This window comes from Oryctolagus cuniculus, chromosome 8 (genome assembly GCF_051225735.1).
Source record: "Oryctolagus cuniculus isolate XC-2025 breed Fujian yellow rabbit chromosome 8, ASM5122573v1, whole genome shotgun sequence".
Taxonomy (NCBI): Eukaryota; Metazoa; Chordata; class Mammalia; order Lagomorpha; family Leporidae; genus Oryctolagus; species Oryctolagus cuniculus.
This window is the reverse complement of record NC_142874.1, coordinates 24,445,867-24,468,571: the sequence shown is the minus strand read 5'-3', so window position 1 is coordinate 24,468,571 and position 22,705 is coordinate 24,445,867. Positions and strand designations below refer to the sequence as shown.

At 59.2% G+C, this 22,705-nt stretch overlaps 1 protein-coding gene across 9 annotated transcripts in view; it reads left to right on the top strand.

The window, feature by feature from the left end:
* Positions 1-1,293: 1,293 nt before the first annotated feature.
* Positions 1,294-22,705, top strand: part of LOC127486595 (forkhead box protein P4) — a 68,208-nt gene continuing 46,796 nt past the window's right edge. For 5 of the 9 annotated variants that reach the window (XR_016211736.1, XR_016211735.1, XR_016211734.1 and 2 more), the window contains exons 1-2: positions 1,294-1,872; positions 18,717-18,951. Coding sequence is in view for 5 of the 9 variants with exons in the window: in XM_070048168.2 (XP_069904269.1) it covers positions 18,733-18,951 (219 nt within the window). In the remaining 4 variants the exon portion in view is untranslated. The remainder of the gene's footprint in view (positions 1,873-18,716; positions 18,952-22,705) is intronic. The other 4 variants (XM_070048170.2, XR_016211737.1, XM_070048171.2 and 1 more) reach the window with 4 other exon arrangements.

The following is a 22,705-nucleotide window of genomic DNA, read 5'->3' as shown; positions in this document are numbered from 1 at the left end:
TGTCTGCCTGCCCGCCCCTTGCCCACTTGCCTAGGGTAACTGGGGCCAGGAGAGGCTTCGGGAGCCACTGCCTGGCTCTCACTCCCATGCCCAAGTGCCTGGGTTCAATCCTCAGCTCCTGCTCTTTATTCTAGGTTTCTGTTAACTGGGACCCTCGAAGCCAGCGGGAGGCAGGCAGCGGCCATGACTTCAGTAATTAGGTTCCTGCCACCCATTTGGGAGACCTGGATTAAATTCCTGGCTCCTGCTTTGGCCCCCTGGCTATTGACGGAAGGGTGAACCCGAAGATGAGAGTTCTCTCTGCCTCCTAATAAAAAAAAATTTTTTTTTCAAAAAGAGCCATTGCGTTCCTGTCCTCACTGCACAGCGGGGCCCTCCCTTGGTTACGGGGACCAGGCGTCTCTGGGCTGGGGAGCCCCCTTCACCTCGCCCGCCCAGCTCAGCTCTCACGGATGGACGGACAGTGTCTCGGGCGCGGAGGGCTGCGGGGAGGATCTATGCAGATTTCTACGGCCTCTGGGGCGTCTGCTACCAACAGAGCCCGCCCCTTTGGATCCCGGGCCTTTCCTCTCCCGGACTTCCCCCTCCCGACCCAAACACACCCCGCCGCCGCCGCCGCCGCTGTCTTTCCAGTCCCGGCGCAAAAGCCGCATTCTGAGACTGAATTTTGTTTACTGGCGAATGTGTCCGGGTAGTCGCCTCAACTTCGCACTTCGCTGTGCCCTTGGTCCCCTCCTGCTCTGGTTCGCAGAGCGCTTTCCGGGAAATTCCCCCTCGGTGGAGGGCGGCTGCACGGGCTAGGGGGGGGTTTACAAAAGCCCCCCGGGGCCTCCCCGCCCCCACCCAGGTTCAGAAAGCCCACCCACAGCCCCCGCGCAGTGGGGAGCAGCGGGGAGGCAGGGCAGGGCCTCCGCCCGACGCCAGCTCCGGGCTTGGGGCCCCCGGCCACTCCCCGCGCCGGGCGCAGCCCGCGGAGAACCAGTGAACCGTGTGCGAGCGGGACGTGGCCGTACCTCCAGACTCCCGGCGAAAGGGCCGGGGTTTGCAAAGGGTCCCCGCGGCACTAGTCCCGGGCCAGGCCGAACCCTCGGGATCTCAACGCCTTGCCCCCTCTTTCCGACCCGCGGCCCCGCGTCTTCGGCCCACGTCCCCAGTTTTCCCTCCCCTCAAGTTTGGTCCACGTGGTCTTCGCTCGCGCGCGGCCGGCGGTCTCGCGGGGGGAAAGCGGCTGCACCTGCTTTAGGCGAATTATGGTAGCGCTAGAAGTTGGCCTCCCCTCCCCGCGCCGCTCGCCGCTCCCTCCTCCCTAGCTCTCGGCGCGCTCCCTCCTTCCCCTCCACCCTCCTCCCGCGTCCCCGCCCGCCCCGCCCGCGCGCCGCCCGCTCGCAGCCACTCGCAGCCCGGGCTCAGTCGCAGCCCCTCGGAGTCTGGAGCCGGCCACCCCTGCGGACCGGACGGTGCGGCCGGCGGCCGGGACGGAGCCCCCGGCCCGCGAGGAGGGCGCGGCGCGGGCGGCGGCGGCGGCGCGGCGGGGAGGAGCCCGGGCCGGAACCAGGGCTGGGCCGGGGGCGGGGACGCCGGGGTCCCGGAGCTCGGGAGCCGGAGCGAGCGGACGAGCGTCGCGGGAGCACCGGGAAGGAGGAGCAGAGCCCGGGCGAGCCGAGCTGCCCACAGAGTGCGATGCCCCGGCGGGGCTGAGGCGCGCGGCGGCCAGCGCGGCGGCGGGGAGGACGCCCGAGAGCTGCGCGGCGCGGGCCGGCGCGGAGGGGCAGCCCCGGCGGGCGGCGGCGGGCCCGGCTGCGCCCCGAGCGAGCCCCATGCCCCGCGCGGGCTGACGGGCCGGAGCCCGCACGGAGCGGCCGGGCGGGACAGGTAGGTGGCGGGCCGGGCCGGCACCGGGTGGGGGCTGGGCCGGCGCCCAGACCAACTCCCTCGCTCGCGCACTCTCGCCTGCTCCTGGCTCACTTTGTGTTTGCAAACTGCCCGCCGGAGCCGCGCCGGGCGCCGGGACGAGCCGGGCCCCGGCTGGCGCACTTTGTTCCAGCCAGGGCCGGCCCCAGCGCACTGACCCCACGCAGCCGCGACACTCCGCCCCTGGCCGGGCCCCCGCGGGCCGGAGCTACGGAGGGAACAGGTGGGGGCCCCGGCGCGGCGATGGGGGCGGGGGGCGGCGGGCGGCCGGAGGCCGGAGGCCGGCGGGGGTGGGGGTGTCTGGAGTGGCTACTGAGACCCGCCCTTCCCCCAGAATCTGGGCTGCGCCCTCGTCCCTCCCCCCCGACCCGCCGGGCCGCTGGGAATGGGGTTTAGGGGGGCGCGACAGCCCCTTGCCCCGAGTCAGACAAAGACTCCTTCCCGGGCTGGACCAGCCGGGGCTGAGAAGGGAAGGCAAGTGGGCTCCCCCAACTGCATTGTGTGCGGGACACCCCGAGAGGCGTCGCAGGCAGAGGGACCCGCGGTTCGCCTGGGTCCCGCCGAGGGCGCACCTCGGAAGTGCCGGGAGCAGTGTCTGCGTTTCCCCATCCCTCACGCTGCTCTGAGATCCAGTGGAAAAGTTCTTGGGGACCTCGGAGCGTCTGAAGGTGCTCCCTGTGATTTGGAGCCCCGCAATCGGAGGGTGGGGGGCCGTTCCCCTACTCGCCGCATTTGGGGAGAGCTTCCGCCCCACCAAGGAGGGAGCGGCCCCAGGCCGGAGGCCAGCAGGGAAGAGTGTCCCGGCGTGGCCGAGCAAGACCCCACCCCACGCCCAGGGGCTCTGGTGTCTCCCTGGGACAACCCCCCAAACGCTTCTCGGTGCCCGACGGCCATGCCGGCGGCGCTCCGCCTCGCGCTCCCCTTCAACAGCGGCCAAACTTCCCTGGGTTGTGCCGGAGGAGAGCCCGCGGCTCTGGAGTTCGGGAGTGCCCTGAACGACCTGGGGTCCCAGCCGCGCCGGGAAAGGGCCGTGTGATTAATTTGCTAAATTCGCGGGATGCGGATTTGGAGGCAGAGGCCCTGATGGCAGCGGATTCCCTATTCTCACCCAATTGGGGCCACCTGTAAACCCACCCTGTCCCATCCCCGACCCCCTCAACTGTAGGAAAAGGGTAGGGAACTCGGAGACCTGCACCTGGGAGAGCGGCCCGTGCCTCCCCTGCCTGGCCGCTTCCTCACTCCCCCGGCACCCGGGGAGTCTAGGCATCCTGAGGTCACTGGCATGTCCAGCGCCCCAGTAACCGGTCTCATGACCAATGGCCCGGCACCCGGAGCCGGGGAGAGGGGTGGGGGGCCCCCGAGGAGCAAACCCGGCTGCGGGGCGGCCTCTACTGTGGTGCCCGAGGAAGCCCTAGAGCGTTTTGGCCAATGCGGGTTTTTACCTGAACTTGAGCATCTTCACCGCTGGTTTTAAGCACCCGACGGAGCCCGTCCTGGCATGGACTGTGCTGGGTCTGGAATTACCGGTCACCATGGCGCAGACTGAGGGCCACTTGCTGGGGTTCACCCGGGCGCCCCTTCTACCACGCAGAAAGGAGGAGAGCCGGGCTGTCAGTGCCACCCGACGTTGAGGGAGGGTCGGATCCGTCCAGCCGCCAACCCATAAGCTCGCTCTCTGCGGAGGTGCTACTAGCAATGCTCCCTGGCGGCCAGGCCGTGCGGGGCCGCGGGTACCCAGAGCCCACAACGCTCCTGGTGGGCCGGCAGGTGGGCACAGGGACCAGAGGCCGGACTGCGACCAGGCTGCTCAGGGGGAGCTGTGAGCCTCAGACAACCTTTACCCGCCCCCGCGGAAAACCGCTGGGGAAGTCGGCAGGCTTGCTTGCTTGCCTGTGTGCGTGTGTGCCTGTGTGCGTGTGTGCGTGTGTGCGTGTGTGCGTGTGTGTGTGTGTGTGTGTGTGTTTAACTTGAGAAACTTTGTCTTGCTGAGGGTTCTGCGCTCTCGTGGCCTGTGGCAGGAGGGAGGGCACTACCAGGGCTGTGCTGGGGGCATCTGGGCAGCTTGCCTGCCTCCCTGCCTCCCGACGTCTGGGTATCTAAAGACTTCGCTGGGGGCTCCATGTCTGGTGCTGGTCCCACTAAGGGAGGCCAGGTGGTGTGGGAAGGAGGTGGGGCTGTGGGTGCCACCTTGCCCTGGCGCCCTAGCCCCCAGTGACCTCTGAAGCTCTCCCTCCTGGACCCTCATGCCCCTGCTTTATCCTGGTACTGGCCCTGGCACCAAGTCGGGGGATACTGTGGGAACTTTCTCTCCTGGCACTGAAGTTTGGGCCCCTGGGTGGGGTTTGTGTCTCCCAGCCATGGGTGGGTTCCCAGGAACTGTGGAACTGGGGAAGCCCTGAGCCCCGGGAGAGGAAAGGCCAGATTCCAGGCTGGAGGATGGCTGGGCGGGGCAGGCTGGGCCTGCTTCTTTCTTTGTAAGTGCCCTCCACACACACCCTGGCAAGACACCCCATCCCCCTTCCTCCGCCTTAGGCCAGAAACTTCCTTTTTGGCTTCAGGCAGGTAGGTCCCTTCTTGCCAGGAATGTGCATATCCTGCTGGGCCCCTACTCTAAACACACCTCTTCCTTGGGGAGAGGAAGGGGGAGACTGGGCCACTTTCTTTTGATCCAGTAATTCCTCGCACGTCTACTGAGCCCCCATTCTGTCTGGGCAGGTCCCAGGCTGGGTACTGGGGTGCCCACAACGTGCGGGCTGGGGTCCGCTCCCTGGATCTCACTTTGTTGGGGTTGGAGAGAGAGGCTTCCACAGCAGGGAGGGGAGGGTGGGAGCTGAGTGTCTTTCAGAGAAGAGGTGTGAGCTTGGAGGGGAGAGGGGGGAGGGGCCCCTCCCCAGGAAGCTGGAAGCCTACCCTGCTAGTCTTAACCCTCCTTCCCTCACCTTAGCCCTTTACTGCCCCACTGCCTGTCTTCCAGGCCCCTCCACTCCCATCCCAAGCAGGCACAAGTTCTGCTTCTCAGACAGCCCCCATCGTGTGAAGTAATGAGCCCGGCCATCCGAGGGCTCCTCAAGCGTCCTTTCTCTCAAGTGGCACCACCATCACAGCCCTGCCGGGCCCAGGGAAGGCAAACGTGCTAGCTTTGACCGGGACCTGAGGGTCCATGGCTGGTGCAGCTACCTGAGACTTGATTCCAGCACTGTGGAAGCCAGTGCAAGGGACTGGGGCCTCCCAGAGCGCAGCACGTGTCTGAGTGGAAAGGGCTTTGGAACTTGGCAGTGGAGTTGGGACTCTGGGGAGCTTAATTAAGCTCTTGGAACCTTCATTTTCTTAGGTTGTAAAGTAGGTCAGTGCTACCCACCTTGGAGAGTCTGTCTAGGAGCCGACAGGAAGCACCTTGCTTGATGCTGGGCGCGAGGAGTGCTGGGCACCGGGTGACTTTTGTCGTTGTTGGTTTGCCAGCTCGGCCGGGCCACGCGTTGGGCAGAGTCCTGGAAATGCTGGAGGATTAACCTTCATTTTATGAGTTGGGAAAAATGAAGCCCAGAGAGAGGAGGTGACTTGTCTGAGATGACACGGAGGTGGCAACGGTGCAGTAGCAGAGCGAGGACTGAGATGTGGGGCTTCTGCCTCCCAGTGTAACCCAGAGGGCTTGAGCCTCTGGTGGTGGGGGAGCTGCCCCCCCCCCCCCCCGGCTTTTCTCCTCCCTCTAGTGTGTAGGCTTTATCTTCCCTTCCTGTCTGCTCTTTAAGGGAGGGTGTGGACTCAGAGCCTGGCCTTTCATACCTGCTGATGGAGACTAATACAGAGCCGAGGGATAATTCCCCAGAATACAGGGCAGTGGGGGGGGGGGGCATGGCGAGTAACCTCTCTCTCTGAAAGGGAAGGTTTCTAGGATGTGCAGACTCCAGCCTGCACAGCCTTCGGGCAGGTGTGTGACCCGCTTGGGACCTCCTCCTGATGAGGTCAGCCTGAAGTTGCTGGCTGGCTCTGGCAGTGCATCTGGAGCGTCTTGGTGGAAATACCCGCCCTCATGCAGGCCACTTCTGCGGAGCGGAGCCGGGATCCCAGCAGGAGCCCGCCCTGCTCTGTGCTCTGTGGCTGGGCTTTGCGAAGAGGAGCTCCTACAGAGCCTGCAGCGTTAGCAAGCAAGAGCTCCCCGTGCAAAAGGTACCTGTGTGGATAGGGTGTGGGGCTGTGGTGTCTAGGCCTGGGCCTGCCTGGTGCCCTCAGACTGCGGTCTTTTCCTGGCTCTCCCTCTAGCTCAGCCTTGCACCTTTCTTTTTTTTTTTTTCTTTCCCAGCCTGAGTGGTAGCCATGCAGTCTGTGTCCCAAATCCCAGGTGCTCTGCCCACCTCCCTGGACCCCATGCTCTGCCCCACTGAAGCCCAAGGCTAGGTGGGATCGGTTTTCGTGCAAGATGGCAATGGTGTTAACTTTCCCAGCCAGGGGGTTCTGATGGCACCTGATTTGGGGAGGGGGTCAAGATCGTGGTTTTCCTGGACAGTACAAAGTGTATAGAATCCAGACCCTCTGGCATTTGTTCAAGGCAGGCAGGGCTGGTGGGTGTGGAAGCTACCCAGATTCTGACTGCCAAAAAGGGAGGGAGGGGTGCAAAGCAATGGCCCTGGGAATGGAGTCCATTTAACAAATGAGGTGGAGCCCCTACTGTGTGCAGGGACAGGCAGGAGGGGCCCAGGGAAGAGGTGATACAAGCAGTGGTTCACTTGCAACCTGGAAAACCAGAAATGGAGCAAGTGCCGGAGTGCCACTCTCGGGTGCTGGCTGTCCTGACCTCCCCCAGCCAAGACAGGATGTTGGCGCCCACCCGGGAAGAGTCGGGAGCAGGATGGGCCGTGGCTGAGGCAGGCCTGAGTGTGGATTAGCGTCCTGGCTCCATATTCCTGGGAGAAGGTTTCTAGACTTTTCCAGGAGAGCCAGGCCTGGAAAAGTTGGGCCAAGGTAGGGTGGCAGTGGGCTGTCCTTTCTTTCCTTCAGGGGTTCCCTGAGCAGATGCAGATCCCATCCTGGACGGGAAGGGTGCTCTGGCGAGATTTGGATGGGAGATGGAGCCCCAGGATTTCCGAGGGGCAGCTGCCATAAGCACTTGGGAAGCCAAGTGCCAGCTTCCTGGAGCCAGAGGTGCTTCCTGTGGTGACGGGCTGTGTTGAGGGTACAGAGTCCGCCCATGGGAGAACCCCTCTTTCAGGAAGGCTCCAGGATTTCCCCCAGAGAGCCAGCCTGGCACTCTCACTCTCTCTTTGGACTGCTCCCCCCAGCTGGCTTTCCCCCTGAGCTCCAGAGCGCATATCAGCGTGAGCCGCACTTGACGTTGCTGGAGACTTGAGCTTGGGAATGCAGCCCCTTGTGTTTGTGGCCCCCCCCCCCACCGCGGTGCTGAGAAAATGTCGGCCGGGCCAGGCAGCTCCAACTGGTGTCTGGGGGTCCGGGGGAGTGGCTCAGGCCTTCTGGCCTCTGTCTTTCAGAGAGGGCCACCCAGGCCGAGAGCTGTATCCCTTGTGCTCGGGAAGACTTTGTGAGTTGGTGGTAAACAAGGTCTGGACTCTCTCGGGCACACGGGGAGGGGCCCCAGGAAGCGCCCAGCAGTCCACTTCCTACCTCGGTTGGTCGCGGTCGCGGCCGCGGCTCAGGCACCACCTGGCCTGCTTCTTTGGGCCTCAGTTGGTCAGGGAGCATCTGCAGGACCATTCTCCCGCCTTCCCTTCCCCAAGCTGCGTGTTGGGAGCCAGGAAGAGCCCCAGAGGTCGCCAAGCACACACTCTTTGTTCCAGAAGTGTCCGGAGCCTCCTGCCCTGTGGGTCTGTCCCCAGAGGGGCGCTGTGGAGCTCCGGGCCCGGGACCCAGCCACCCAGTTGGGCACCTGAGCTGATTAAAAGGGGCGCTGCCCGCCCCCTCCCACCCGATCCCCATCAACGAGATTTCCCTTCATCAGAATCTCACATCCTCCAGAAATTAATTTGATGCCTCTTGTTATCAATTAATTGAATCTCGTAGGGAGCGAGAGCTCCGCAAGGCAGGCTGCGGCTTGGCCCTGGTGCGCTGCCGTCGCCCCTCCCCCTTCACACCGGGACAGCTCTCCCCTCCCCCCCCCCCATTTCTCTTTTCCTGCCTTGCTTTTAATTTCACGTATTTTCTAAAACAAAACCAGTGCTCTGGGCCCCTTTGCCTCTTGGGCTGTGTACTAGCTGGGGTTCATCTTTTCTGTGGTGGGGAGCAGGGGGACTTCCTCTGCCCTGGGCCCCGTTTGATCTCTCCTTAAATGAACCAAACTTCATTCACCCTTTGGGAATTTGGCCCTGACCCTGACCTTATATGCTCCAGGTGCTTCTGGTGAGGGACTTGGTGGTGGGGGTGGGTTGCACCCTGGTTGGAGGGAGCAGGGAGGGAGCACAGGACCAAGCAGGGCCTCCCTTGGCCATCTGGTCTTTGCTCTTGTTCCACCCTTTTTTAGGAGAGTTAGTTAGGAACCAGTGCCCCAGATGGGCTGACCCCTTCAGTACAGGGCCGAGGGCACAGGTGTGTGGCACCTGCTGGCGTGTGCACACCCCACATCCCTGAAAGCTGGGGGTGGGGCTGGGGGGGATTGTTCTACGAGGCATTTCCATTAGGAAGCATGGGCAAGATTGGTGGCAGGTGGAATGAGGTGGCCAGCAGAGACCCCGGGTGGAGGACTTGTGCTTGTTCTCATCCTCCCAGCAGCCCTGGGGGACCCTCCAGGTGGTGACGGTCATCACTCTCACTTGAAAGGCCCGGGGTCCCACAGCTGAGTGGAACTTGCCTCTGAGCAATGCTGGCCGGGAGGGCTGAAGTCACATGTGGACTACCTTCACCCCATGAGTCTTCTTGAGACGCCCCTGCTCATTACTGTGGAGAGCTGCACATAAGCACCCTCAGTGTGGAAAACCCAGACCCTGTGAGCTCCGCGTGGCAAGGATAGACTGTGAGGGAGTAGCAGCTGCCTCTTAGTGCCCTCTGCTTCTTCCCTGCCCCCCCCCCCCCAACTGCCAAGCTGCCAGGGCGTTTGGTTAGAGTCATCCAGCATTCTTCAAGGAAAATCTAGGGGCCCTTGTCTGAAAGACTGGAGAGAAGACCAGTGAGGACCCCTGACCCAAATCTAATTCCTACCCAGCCACTAAGAACTGGTGGCATGAGCAGCTCTCTTTCTACATGGAGGGGATCCTAAGGCCTATGTCTGCAGGAGGCTGTCCCCAAGCTGAGGCCAAACCTGCCCTGCCAAGGCGAGCCCCTCCATAAAAGCCTCACCCTCTTCCCTGCCCTCCCACCCCGCCCCCAGCTTACTCTCTCTCTGGACTTTTTGCTGGGGGGAGGGAGGGCTTTCTCTCCAGGAGGGACGTGCAGATGGGGCCTAGGGAAGAGCTCACACTTCTGGATCCTGTCTGGGAACGGAGAGCCTCGGAAGGGCACTGCGACTTTGCATCTTCCTGTGTGACTGGGTTTTGGATGCGCAAGACCACTTGGAATGCCGTGCCCACAAGTCGTCTGGGGAGGTGAAGGAAGGCTGGGCAGAGCAGCCGGCGCCCAGGCAGAGCTAGGCCAGTGGTCTGTCACAGACCCGCAGGAGCCCCTGATGCCAGGGGCACCACCAGAGCCAAGCTCCAGATGGCCGATTGGGCCCTGGGCGAGTTGCCCCTACCCCTTAGCCAGCAGGCCCCCCACGGAAGACGTCACTATTTAATTAGCCATCTCTGATTAACCAAACTTGGCATTCGGCTTCTCTTGCCCTCATCTTTCCCAGCGCCGAATCAATGGCTTTGATATGCTAATTAGGGAGTAATTTAATTTCAAAAGGCCGCAATTAACAAGGGTGTTGTGGACATGCTGTAGTTAAGCGGAGTAATCTAATTTGCATTAGTAACAAGCAGGGACTAATTAGAAGCTTAATTAGACACTTAGATGGCTCTTATGTTTACTTTCTTAATGAGATGGAGTGGGATCTTTGGTTCCCGCTCGCGCTCTCTTTTCCCCTTTATTGAGAAGCCTTCCTTCTGGTCACGGTAGCAGGAAGGCGTGTGGAGGGAGCCTCCTTGCCAGGGCTTGGCTGAGCCGTTCCTGGGCCAGCACCAGGGCCAGCAAAAGGTAGGCTGGGGGGTGGCGGTGAGGGACATGCAGGTTACGTGGGGAGGAGCACTGGTGTGGGATCGGAAGAGCCACCTGGTTTCTCTTAGCAAGCAGCCAAGTGACCTTGACAAGTCCCTGGGCACCTTGGAAGCGTGGGTCCTTCCTGAGGTAAGATGGGGCCCCTGCAAGGGCATGGCTGCTGTTTTGTGCCCAGGCCTGACGGGGGGGCCCTACTCTCATGCCGCCAGCACCCCTGAGTTGTAAAGCTGTGCGTGCACAGGGCAGAACGCCCCAACTCTGACTGCATTTGAACCTCAGGATACTTGAGAAAGCTTTTTACTTAGCCAAGCCTGGGTCCTACCCCTGGGGGCCTAGGTGTGTAGGCGCTTTTTTTTTTTTTTTTTTTTTAATTCTCCCATTCTGCTGTAAGGGATGACTTCAAAAACTTCATGGAAAGCAGTGTTCAACGGGAAGTCTGTTTTGAAATCCGTGCACGACTTGCTCCTAATGTGCATTTCCCTTGGACTGTGGGAAGACCCCTCCCAGGCGTGGATTTCAAAAATTCCTTGTGCCATTATAAGCATCTAAATTCTATTATTGTTTTCTGGAAGTGAGCATGGTAGCAAAATGTAGTGGAGCGAATACCCTTGACACAACAGGCGGGCACCTCAGTGAAACCCTGAGAGCAAGGGCTTTATTTTTGGAGGTGTACTTACCTGTCAGCGTGTTTTGCCTGTGTGTGTCTTTCTCCTCTGCCAGCTCAGGAGTCCTCTGAATGCAAGGGCTGTGTCTCATTCACCCCATCTGTCCAGGCCCTAGGGCCCTGTGAGCTCAGGGTCAAGGGCAAGGAAAGCCCTCCTGACCCCCACCCCCGGCCCAGAGTGTGCAGTGTTGAGTTTTCCACGCTCCCGACAGGATCCGAACCTATCCTGGGGAAAGAGCTGGCAGGAATGGAGGGAAATGGACAGGAAGACAGGGCCCGGGAGCCTGCAGAGACACAGGTGCGCTGCTGCAGGGGGCAGACCCGTATGAATTATATGGGCATCAAGTAGAGGATAAATGTATCAGGAGCCTCAGAAATAGGCAAGTGCACCTTCTAAACACGCATCCCAGGCAAATGGTCAAAAAATGCAGAGCATCCTCTTCCCAGAAAGGAGTTTCCTGCAGAGTCATAGTAAAAAAATAGGTAACAGTCTAGCTGTTACTCCAGGGGATTGGCTAAATAAATTCTGGAACATGCAGCCCACTCAAGCAACTATGTGACCATTAAATACCGTTGCCTAAAATATTTGAAGTCATGTGGAAATGCTTATGATAGTAAGTGGTGAGTGGAAAAATAGGAAAATTCAATCGTGGACAGATTATGACCCCAATTTCACTTTTTAAATGTTTATGTGCCCAAAGAGAGCGAAAGGGGATTGACTGGAGGGAGCTATCACCAAAAGGCTGCCTAGCTGGCTAGTATGATTGTGAGGATTCCTTCTTTTATTTTTTTCTTTTACTCTTTTTTTTTTTTTTTTAATCCCTTCAAAGTACGCTACCAAAAATGTCTGTTACTTTTAGGGTTAGAAAATAAAGTGATTTGAAGCTTGGGTGAGAACCTGGAACAGGCAGTAGCTGGATGGGGGCTCCCCTCCCAAATCAGCAGCTTTGTTGCCGCCTTGCAGAAAGAGGTCCCTCCCACCCCTCCACCCCGCCCCTTGTTCTAAGCTCCCAGAAGTCTGCACTCTTGTGCTCAGAAGAGGCCTTGAGTGGTTCCCAGAGTTGGGGCAGGTGGCTCCTAGGATGTTACAAGTCATTTAGGGGACATTCAGGCTGGACAAAGTGGGGGGAGGACAGGCTAGGGTGTCAGCCTCTGACCTACGCGAGGGGGGTTCCCAAGTCCAGGGCAGGCAGGGGCCCAGAGAGTGATCAGGTTTTCTGGAACCCAGAGAGCTCCATGTGCCTGGGGAGAGAAGCTGCTGGCATGCTCAGACAGCCCAGTAGCTGTGGGACTCACATCGGCAGCTCAGCTTTTAGGGCCTGCTTCGGAGTAGCCGCCACAGTCTAACCCTTGCGTCCCCTTCACGTACCTCAAGTGCTAAGCCGAGGGCTGGGAAGGGGGATGGCATGGGATCCACTTTGAAACCATGGCCCAGAGTTGGCCTGCAGCAGGGTGTGCCGAGTTCTCAGTGCAGTCACAGTAACTACCTTCCTCTGAATGTCTTTCTACAGTGTTTTCTTTATAAAGATTTTTTTTAAAAATTTATTCAAAAGGCAGAACAACAGAGAGAGAAGGAGAGACAGATCTTCTGTCCACTGGTTCACTCCCCAAAATGGCCACAATAGCCAAGTATGGGCCAAGTGGGAGTCAGGAGCCAGGAACTCCATCCTGTCTCCCACGTGGGTGCATGGGCCCAAGCACTTGGCCACCTTCCGCTGTCTTCCCAGGCCATAGCAGAGAGCTGGATAGGAAGCAGAGTAGGAAGGACCCCAGCCAGTACTTGGATGTGGGATGCTGATGTCACAAGCATAGGCTTAAGCTGCTATGCTACAATGCTGACTCTTGTGCCATGTGATTCTACAGCAAACCCTCAACGTTGTTGGTATTAGCCCCAAATTACAGACAAGGAAACCAGGACTCAACTGGTGACCTCAGGGCTCAGTGTCACAAAGGTAATGAGGCAGGCAGAGTGGCGAATGAGTGGCTGGCTGAATAAGGCAGCTGCCCAGGTGGCCGCTGCCCAAGGACCCTCCTCTCACCTGAAGGCCTGAGGCTGGTGGACCTCTGGACCAGAGCTAATGGGGGAGAGCATTCCTGGGTCCTTGGATTGGAAAGCAGCCTTCAGTTACTGGTAGGATCCGTGCTCATGGCTTTGAAAAGCCCTCTGCTATGTGTCCCTTGCTGCACTGTGGTGCAGCGGGTTAATGCCCTGGCCTGAAGCACCGGCATCCCATGTGGGTGCTGGCTCAAGACTCAGCTGTTCCACTTCCGATCCAGCTCTCTGCTATGGCCTGGGAAAGCAGTGGAGGATGGCCCAAGTCCTTGGGCCCCTGCATCCACATGGGAGACCTGGAGGAAGCTCTTGGTTTTGGATCAGCACAGCTCCAGCCGTTGTGGCCCAATGGGGAGTGAACCAGCAGGTGGAAGACCTCTCTCTCTCTCTCTCCTCTCTCTGTGTAACTGATTTTCAAATAAACATTAAAAAAAGAGAGAGAGAGAGAGAGAAAAGAATAGGAGTGTAAGCCATTCCTGCACTGTTCTGTGTAGTATCCTGTGAATCTTATTCATTTTAAAAATTATATTTATTTATTTGAGAAGCAGAGTTACAGAGAGGGGGAGAGACAGAGATATCTTCCTTCCACTGGTTCACTCCCCAGATGGCAACAACAGCTGGGTCTGAGCTGATCTGAAGCCAGGAGCCAGGAGCTTCTAGGTCTCCCACGCAGATGCAGGTGCTCAAGGACTTGGGCCATCTTCCACTGCTTACTCAGGCCATAGCAGAGAGCTGGATCGGAAGTGGAGCAGCTGGGACATTAACCTGCACCCATATGGGATGCCAGTGCCACAGGCAGAGGCTTAGCCCACTACGCCACAGCACCAGCCCCTCCTGTGAGTCTTTATATGATCCGGAGATGTGTCCGTTTCAAAGACAGCTCTGGCATTTGCACATGCTGCTTCCCTTGCATTCCGCATACACTTCGGCCAGCGCCCACTCCTTTATTTCTAGGCCTAAATGCTATTTGCTCAGCAATGCACGCCTTCCCTGACCCCTTCCATTTAAATTGTATCCCATTATCCCTGAACTCACACTTGATAGAACTTCTTTTATTTGCGCTTGTCTGTTCATCTGTGTCCTTATTTATCACTTGGCTCCCCTCTGGGGAACGGAAGCTCTGCGAGAGCAGGGCCTGTGCCCTGCTCTGTTCGGGCTGGCACACACGGAGCCAGGTGCATTGAGGTATTCAAATATTTGTTGAACAGATGAATAGATGAAGGCTTACTGCTGGTGACGGGTGCTCCCCGCCAGCCACTGGAGGAGAGAGAAGAATGACTTTGTTCATGGCCAAAGCTCCAACTGGTACCTACACTTTCAAATAGGCAAATGCCGGATTTACCTAGGAAAAGGGCAGTTCCCTGGCAGGTAGCTCCTCAGTGCCTGGCTTAAGGAGACCCCAACTACGTGGGGAACGAATGAATGGCTTTTGGAGAGGAATCGTGTGGTGTGAGCTGCCAAGAAGCTCATGACCGAAGGGGGTGGCCATCGTCGGAGCCCTGCTGCCTCCAACAAGCAGCGTCCGCGTCACCTGGGAGCTGTTTGGAAATGCAGGCTCTCAGGCCCAGTCTCGGAGTCGCTCAACTGGAGTCTCTGGGGTTGGGGTCCAGAGATCTGTGTTTTCACAGCTTTCTCAAAGGTGGCATGGGCTGAAGTTTATCCCCTGGTCCATCTGTTCTGCTCTCTCGCTTCATGATAACTATTTTAAGAAGTTTTATCTGTCCTGTGGTGCAGTCTGCTTCCTAGTCTTTCTTGGAGTCATAAATTATAACTGAGGGCACGTCAGAAAGTTCATGGAAATGGAATTTAAAAATAAGCCATTAGGGTGCAGAAGTTCTTGGGATGCACACATTGGGTTTCTGGAATACACGTTTGCTGTAAACTTTTTGGAGGCCCCCTCGAATGCATGGGTTTCAAAATATTTTGCCCGAAGATAAATTTACTGTTTAATTCCATTTTCCACTGACCGTGCTAAGTTCGAGCTCTCATCGTTATCCCGGTCACAGGCAAGCTGGTGACAGAGCTGGGGCTGGACTCTGGTTTGCCAGCTGCTGATGTCTGCTACCTCCGGACTAGATTCTAGCTTTCCCAAGAGCTGGAAGCTGCTTGCTTATTTGAATTACAGCTGCCATCAATGCTCTGGGTGCAAGTTACTTGTGGCCACGCCCCTTCTGCGCCCCCTAAGAGCTGGGGCACATCCCTTCTCCAGCTGCGCGTGCACGTGTGTGCCCAGCGGGGCGGGAGCGCGCTGAGGGCGGCTCCACCCCCTCCCTCCCTCCTTCCCTCGCGGGTAAACTCCGGGCATCCATCAGTCTGTTAATTGCACTAATTAGAGATCGCGGAGGTGTTAATTGGAAAACCCTGGTATTGTGCCTATTTGGGGAAGAAAACGTCAATAAAAATTAATTGATGAGTTGGCAGGGCGGGCGGCGCGGGTTCGCGGTGAGGCGCAGGGTGTCGTGGCAAATGTTACGGCTCAGATTAAGCGATTGTTAATTAAAAAGCTACGGTAATTAATACTCCCTACACCATATGGGCCTGCAAAAAGGCACAAAAGGTTTATCCGCGTGTGGGGCTCCTCATCTCTTTTTCCATCCCCCCAAAAAACATCCTCCGCCCTTGGATCCACCCCTCCTTGGCCCTGAGGTAGGTGGAATTAGGCACTTCCGGCCTGGGAGCAGACGGGCAGACCTGGGCAAGCTCAGAGGGCGTCCCTCACCTTTTGCGCGTGCTACCCAGTCTGGGAGCCCTGGGGGAAGTGGGAGCCCCCAGCAGCCCACAGGGGCCCCCAGAGCGGAAGAGGCGGCTGTGGCTTTGACCCAGCTTCCTTCCGTAGCTCGGTGTCTGCGGGAGCCTCTAGGTGCCCCTGCTCTGCGCAAGGGAGCCCTGGGGATGGGAGACAAGGACCTGCCTAAGTGCTAGGCCAGAGCCCCAGAAAAAAAAATCCTGGACCACCCATAGCTCCGCCTCCACTGCCCCCAGCCTGGGACAGGAGGGGTGTCTGGGAAGGCTGGGTGACAGTGACTCACCCAAGGTCGCATAGCTGGGCCTTGAGACCAGATGGTCCAGTTCCCAGGGCTTCTCCCCTTCTCTCTGCAGGTGCCAAGCTGCTCCTTGCTGAGCGAATGGGTGTCTGGGGGAGGAGCTCCTGGACTTGTACCCTAGTAACAGAGCAGGCACCCAGCTCTCCAAGGGGTGGGCCTCTTGGGAAAGTGACTACCCCCGTGGCTTCATGTCACAAGCTGGACCAGGTCGTTGTACTCCTGGAGCTGAGACCATCTCCCTGTGTCGAGGGAGGAAAACTGGGGCCCAGAGACAGAGGAAAGCAAAGGGTTCCCACCCAGCTGGTGTGTGGTTGAGCCCAGCCCCTGCCTTCTCTCCTAGCCAGGGTCAGGCTCTCGTGGACCCTCCTACCTGCCCCCAGCACCCCCCATCTTGTCCCTAATTGGCTGGGCCTCCGACATCCAGAGCCCATGCACTCAGTACTGGGAGCACAGAGGTGAGGATTGAGAACTCTCCTGGGAGAGCCTGCCCTGTGGGTCTGGGGGGCCGCTGGTGGGCGGGCAGGAGCAGGGAAGAAGGCGGATGGGTATGTGTCAGCAGGCTGAAGGCCCCGGGAGGGGGCACAGTGTGCCACATGGGAATTAATGCCATTCATACACCCTGCGGAAATGACTTTTCAAATGCATCTAATCTTCAGCATGCAAATGAGAGGCTTGCTTCACCCTGTTTAATATGAATGATCGGCCCTTGAATAGCTATTATTACACGCCACATTGCAGCAATTATGTTGTGCACTGGGCGTCACTTGGTGCCCCCTTCCCAAATAAAAAGACAGGAAAGAAAAGGACACCTCTGCTTGCATCCTCCTCCCTCCTTTTTCTCTCCTTTCTCCCAAACTTGCTGTCTAGTCTACAACTTTGTGGTGTTCCTGTGAGTGCAGGAAGTGACTACCCATTCTCTTTCCTTTCTCCTGCGTGTGCACGCACCCCTGAGGCTCCAGTCTTTGTCCCCTGGGGCCCAGGAGCTCTCAGATCTCCAAGCAGCTCGACTTGGAATTGGGGCAGGCAGCTGCTGTCCAACCCCCAGCAGGACCAGGGTTGGTTGAGAGGGGGACAGAGTGGGCCCCTGCTGTCTCCCTATTCCCCCTCCCACAGTTGAGGCCCAGAGCCCCCCACTCCCCCGGCGGTGAAGGTGGGTGGGTGGTTTCAGGGGGAGGGGGCTGGAGCCCTGTGCTCTGGCGGGTGGAGCGTGGCGCCCACCCCATCCATCATTTGGCGGCCACTAGCCTCAGGCTGACACCGCCATTAAGGCCAGAGACTAAGTGCTCAATCTCTTCCGAACCGCCACCCTCGTTCTAGCCCTGGTCCCTGGCCCAGCTCCCCTCAGAGCTCAGGAGTGGGAGGAGAGCCAGCCCTTGGGGACCTGGCATGGGGCACCCAAGAGGCCACGAAGACCCCCTGGAGCAGGGACACCCAGAGTCACAGAGGGCGAGGCCCCGCAGGAGTGGCGTGTGCTGTGGCTCCGTGTGGACTCTTAGCAGCTGTCTGTCCCCCACGCTGCTGCCCTCCTGCTTCCAGTAGGGACCAAGACAGAACCAGTGGCCTAGGAGAGTGAGGAGAGTTCTTTGGGAGTGATGGGAGAGGATATTGGGGGTGGGGGAGGGAGGGTGGAATGCTGATGCCCTGGGAACTGCTGCTGCCTTGGGGACAGAGCTAGGGAGATAGCAGACTAGTTCCTGCCTGCAGTTTCTCTAAGCTGCTGCCCTGTGGTTATGGGGTCTGCCTGAGCCTTGCTGCTGGGTGCCTGGGTGGCTTTGCCCCTTGATGCTCTCTGTGTGATCTGGGCCAGGTCCTTGACCTCTTTGAGCCCCAGGCCTCCACCTCACCATCTGGGTGGCGGGAGAACGGGCTGATCAGGACTAGGGGCCTGCCTCCACCAGGTGCCTTGTGCTGTCTATGGACTCTTCAAAGGACTCCAAGAGGCTGGGATTAAATGACTTGGCAGACAAGGAAACCGAGGTTTGGGGAGTTTTAAGATGTGTGAAAATCAGTGGTGGATACAAACCACATCCTGTTTGACCAAAATCCATGTTTCTGTCTGGGGGCTGTGGGCCCTGGGGCTGTTGGAGCCTCACTAGGATTTGAGGACATGTCCCGGAGGTACCAGAACCCCCATGAGTTGTGGGAGGTAGCTCAGGACGCTGCCTCACTGCCCTTGACCATCCCAAACGTAACCTGTTTCTGGGGATGTGTCAGCTGCTCCTTAAACAGCATTTCCAGGGTGGGAGGGGGGCATTTCTGTCTCTGACACCCTGTCTTGGGTTCGGACCCTCGGCTTTTCCACCTGTAAGACTGGCATGGTGATAACCGTCTCTCGTGGAGGAGATGGCATTGAGCGTCTGTCTACTTTGGGCCAGGCATCTTGGGCTCAGAGCTTTCAAATGGAAGCTGGAAAGTGGGGTGGCGGCTGCAGTCGCCAGGCCGGGCTGGGTGCCTGGCTCCCAGTAGGGATTCGGGTCGTCAGTGTCCTGGGGGACCCCCTGTCTAGGTGGGGACATCTAGAACCCATTGCAGTGAGGGTGGGAGGTGGCTCACCTGCCTCAGCCTTGCTCTGCCAGCCCCCAGCTGATGTCCTCTCCATCTCCCCTTAACGTTCTGGCCCAAACCAGCCAAGGACATCATCTTCGCCGTCCCCTGCTCTCCTGAAAGTTGAGGAAGTGGGGGTGTGGGGGAGGGGTACATGGGGAGACTCCAATCTGGGGCCTCTCCTCATCAGAGCCAAGGAGAGGCCGCACCCCACAAAGGGTCGCAGGGTCTCAGAGAAGCTGAAGAGGAGGAGCGCCCCAGAGGGGAAGCGGGGTATGAGGTGGTGATTGTGTGGCGGGGGGCATTGGTTACTGCCCCAGGTAGAGCCTGTCCAGCCTCAGCCTCTCCCCATTGTCTCCTCCAGGTCCCGTTAGAGCGACATGATGGTGGAATCCGCCTCGGAGACAATCAGGTCGGCTCCGTCAGGTCAAAATGGTGTGAGCAGCCTCTCTGGGCAGACCGACGGTGGCGGTGGCGGTGGCGGAGGTGCTGGGGCCACAGGGACGGCTGGAGGCAGCATGGGCAGGGACACAGCCCCCGGCGCAGACAGCAACGGCGAGATGAGTCCGGCGGAGCTGCTGCATTTCCAGCAGCAACAGGTAGGAGCTGGCACCCCTCCCGGCCGGCCCCTGGGCAGGAGAGGGCACACCGGGCCTCATTCCACTTCCTCACGGCCACCTGGGGCTGCTGGCCTCAGTGCCCAGCAGCCTCCCCAGCATCCTGTGTCCCTTCCAGGGACTTGCATGCTGGTGGCCACCTTGAGCCTGGGGTAGGAGTGGGGTTCAGGGGGCCTGAGATCTTGGAGCTCCAACAGTCCCAGCATGCCACTGGCCATCAGGCTAGAACACTCATGTGCCGGGTGGGTGGGTGCCCCCTCCCCACTGCACACTGGCTAGGAAACTGGCTAGGATAAAGTGATGGGGGCGGGGGTGCTGTGCACACAGGAGTACCTTATTTGTGTTGTAAAGCACTCGCCACCTCCAAGGCTGCCTGGCACCCCCATCCAAGCTGCAAAGAGATTAAACTTCCAGGCACCAGGGGCCAGAGCAGCTGGGAAAAGGGACACAGAGGCTGGCCTCCATTTTTAAGGTTCAGCTTAGGAACCCCCGTCTGTGTCTGCCCGCCCTCTTCCAGCTGCTTCATCCCTGAAGCGTCCAGTTCTGGAGTTCAAGACCAGCCCCTGTGAGTTCTGAGAAGCACTGGCGTGGGGAGTTTGGTTCGGTGATGACAGAGCAAGGGCCCCAGGTCCTGGCTCCACCCCAGGGGGAGAGGGGAGAGTCGTGCTTGACGAGTTCAGGAGAACCGGCCCAGCCAGCCCCGGCCCTGGGATTCCCCTTCTCTCCTTTGACTCTGCCCCTCCAATCCCTTGACACTGGGTGCACCCGCCAAGAGGGGCTCTGCTGGGAATGGAAAAGCAGGATCCTGCCTGCAGCCCCCCTCCCAGTGCCCACACCTGGCCACAGGTGTGCACAGAGGCAGGTGCCTGTGTAACCACTCAAGGGCCCTTTGCCTTGAGCCCATTGAACTTTCTGGAGCGGCACTGTCAGACCCTGCACTGAGCTGGTCAGCCAATTGTAGGAAAGCAGGGGAAAGCCCCAGGCAGCCCCTTCCCAGCAGTGTGAGCTTGGCCATGTCTTGAGCCTCCCCAAGCTGGCCTCCTGAAATCCAGGGTTGTCAGGTTCAGATGCACTTTGGGAGTGAAACCCACCACACATTGAGTTGTGCGTGTGTGTGTGTCGGGGGGTGGGGGGCAGAATTGAGAACTCTCAAAATCACTTCCTCTTGCCAATAGTGGAGGCTGAGTCAGGGGCGGCCTGTCTTCTGTCCCGGTGGAAGTGGTCCTCGGAGCTTGCTGGCGTCTCCCAAGCCTTGCTAAGCACATTCCCTGGGGAGGAGTCCCACAGAGTCTGTGCTGTCTGTCGGGACAGAAGGCCAAAGGGCAAAATCCTACCCTTTATCGAACTAACAACAAAGCACGCCCCACCAGGAGCCCCCAAGGCCAGTTCCTCCCTGCCTGTATGCGTGTACACAGAGCTACGAAGAATTTTGAATAGGATGGGAAGTTGGGGGAGATACCCAAACTGCAGGGTTTCTTTTACAAAATGACTTAAGGGACGAGTGAACACAGATCTCAGGATAAGTGGGGCGCTGCTGGGGTGGGGAGAGACAGGACTGTCTGTACCGATCAGGTTTCTTGGGTCTGCTCTGCACATGAGCCGTGTCGCACCATCTGTAGGCCACGTTCCAGTTATTCCTGTTTGTTTTGGGGACTATCCCAAAGCCCTGGAAAATCCTATATCTGTTTCACAAATAAACTGGGGTGGGGATTTGGAGGCAGGCAGAGGGCTGTTTTATCCATTTGGGCTCACTGTGGGCATATTGCCCGGGGCCAAGGAAAATATTTGAGACTTAAAAAAAGGTTTTGTTGGCTCCAAACTGCAAAAAAGATCCCTGCAAAATTAAAACGACAAGATTCTCAATGAAGATGGAACTGTCTGGGGGCCGTTCACCACTCCTGATGTCAGAAGTAGACTTCTGGGTGGCACCTCCTGGCGCTCCGGCGGCAAATGTTCCTGTTTGTGCGGTAAACAGCCGTGGGAAGCAGAGTCTGGCCCCCTGGGTTTCCTCCTCGCTCTCAAAAAGTCCAGCCAGGAAGTCCTTGGAGGACAAGCAGATGCCTTGCATCTGGGGCTTTGTGTCTCAAAATCCCAGCACCTTCCCTGGGAAGTCCGTGTCATTATACCCATTTCACAGATGAGGCTGCCAGAGGGAGGCACTGGCTGTGCAACCGACACAAAGGCTGCAGCTGAACCTGTGGCCTAGTTCCTGGTTTAGGGCTCAGCCCAGCCTCCTATGGGCAAGGCCTGGAACACAGTAGGTGCTAAGTAAATGTCTGCTGGTGAGTGAACGAGAGCATGCCATTTCCAACCTCAGCAGGCTGTACACAATCAAAGAGCAGCCCCGCCCCCCAGCCCAGCTCTGGCGCCCACTGTGAACTCTGGAGACAGGGCTGGGGAGTGGGGCTGCCTGCTGCACACTGGTCCCATCCTCTGCTCTGTGCCCTCCTTGGGTCCCCAGCCCCTGTCCCTTTGTTGATCCCTGTCCCTGCGCTCTGAGCAATGCAGAGCTGGCCTTTGGGTGTAAATGAGATAGACAGCAAGCAGGCCAGTGAGAGGACTCTAGGCCCAAACAAACAGCGCCGAGGAGGGCTCCACGTCACTGTGGAACCAGAGCTGGTTTCCATGCAACCAGCCGCCTGGGAGCTTGTTTAAACACAGGCCAAGGGGTGACCTGGCTGGGCTGCCAGGCCCGCTCCAGCCAGGGTCCCCGGCTGGCTGCCCCCACCGCAGCATTCAAGACCCCGGCTTCCAGCCCCTTATTGGTTGGGCGTCTGCTCTGCCCTTGGCCCTTTCTCCTCCAGCCCCCGACGGAGAACCTGCCCTGAGGAGGCGGCACGGGGCCTGCAGAGGCCTGGAGGAGTCTGTCCCCTGGATCCGCTTCAGGCCCGCCGGCCCGCTGGAGCTAGTGACCCACAGCTGCCGTTGGAGGACACCCCAGACAGACATGCACTGTGGGTCCCCTCCTTTGCAGAGGCAGGTGGCTCCAGCTCGCAGCCCTCTCCCGCGTCGGCACCCTCTACCACGGTGGTGGTCTTGGAGAGCTGTGTTTTACTTTACTCAGATTTCACCTGTCTGAGAAATGTTTCCCCTGTGGGGCAGTTTCCCCAGTCCCCCCCACAAGTACTCTGATGGGGAGCTGTGAGGGCTGGAGAAAGGGGGAGTGGGATTTGGGGATGTCGGGGGGCCTGGGTGGGGGTCTCAGGTCTGGTCTGGGCGCTCAGGCCCGCTGGCCAGCGGGGGGAGAGCTGGCCTTGGGGCCAGGAGGGCTGAGCCGGTGGGGTGGGGCGGGCAGAGCTGCGGCAGCAGCAGCCCTTGTCGCCCTGAAAGGCGTCGGGGCCTCCTGAGCGCGCACTGCCATTGTCCGCGGGTTGCGGGGGTGACAGGTCAGCGAGGGTCAGCGGAGGGTTGCCTAGCGTCTGGGAACTCCCAGTGCAGTTGCTGTGGCAACCGGGCCAAATCCCACCCTGTTCACATCCTGTGAGGAGATTCAAAAGGGTTGGGGGGGCTCTGCACATTAATGGGCTTTTAACTCCCCCCACCCCCAAAGAGATGGACGGGGTCAGGGAAGTGGGGGAGGGGAACAGAAGAATGCAAGAGACTTTTCTTCTCCTACCCCCTCTACCCAGGCTACTTAGGGGGACTCTGGGAGGGGGAGGGTCCAGCCGTGAGCAGGCCCTGCCCCTGCCCCTGCCTTGCACTTCTCTGGGGCTCTCAGCCTCAGTACCCCAGACAC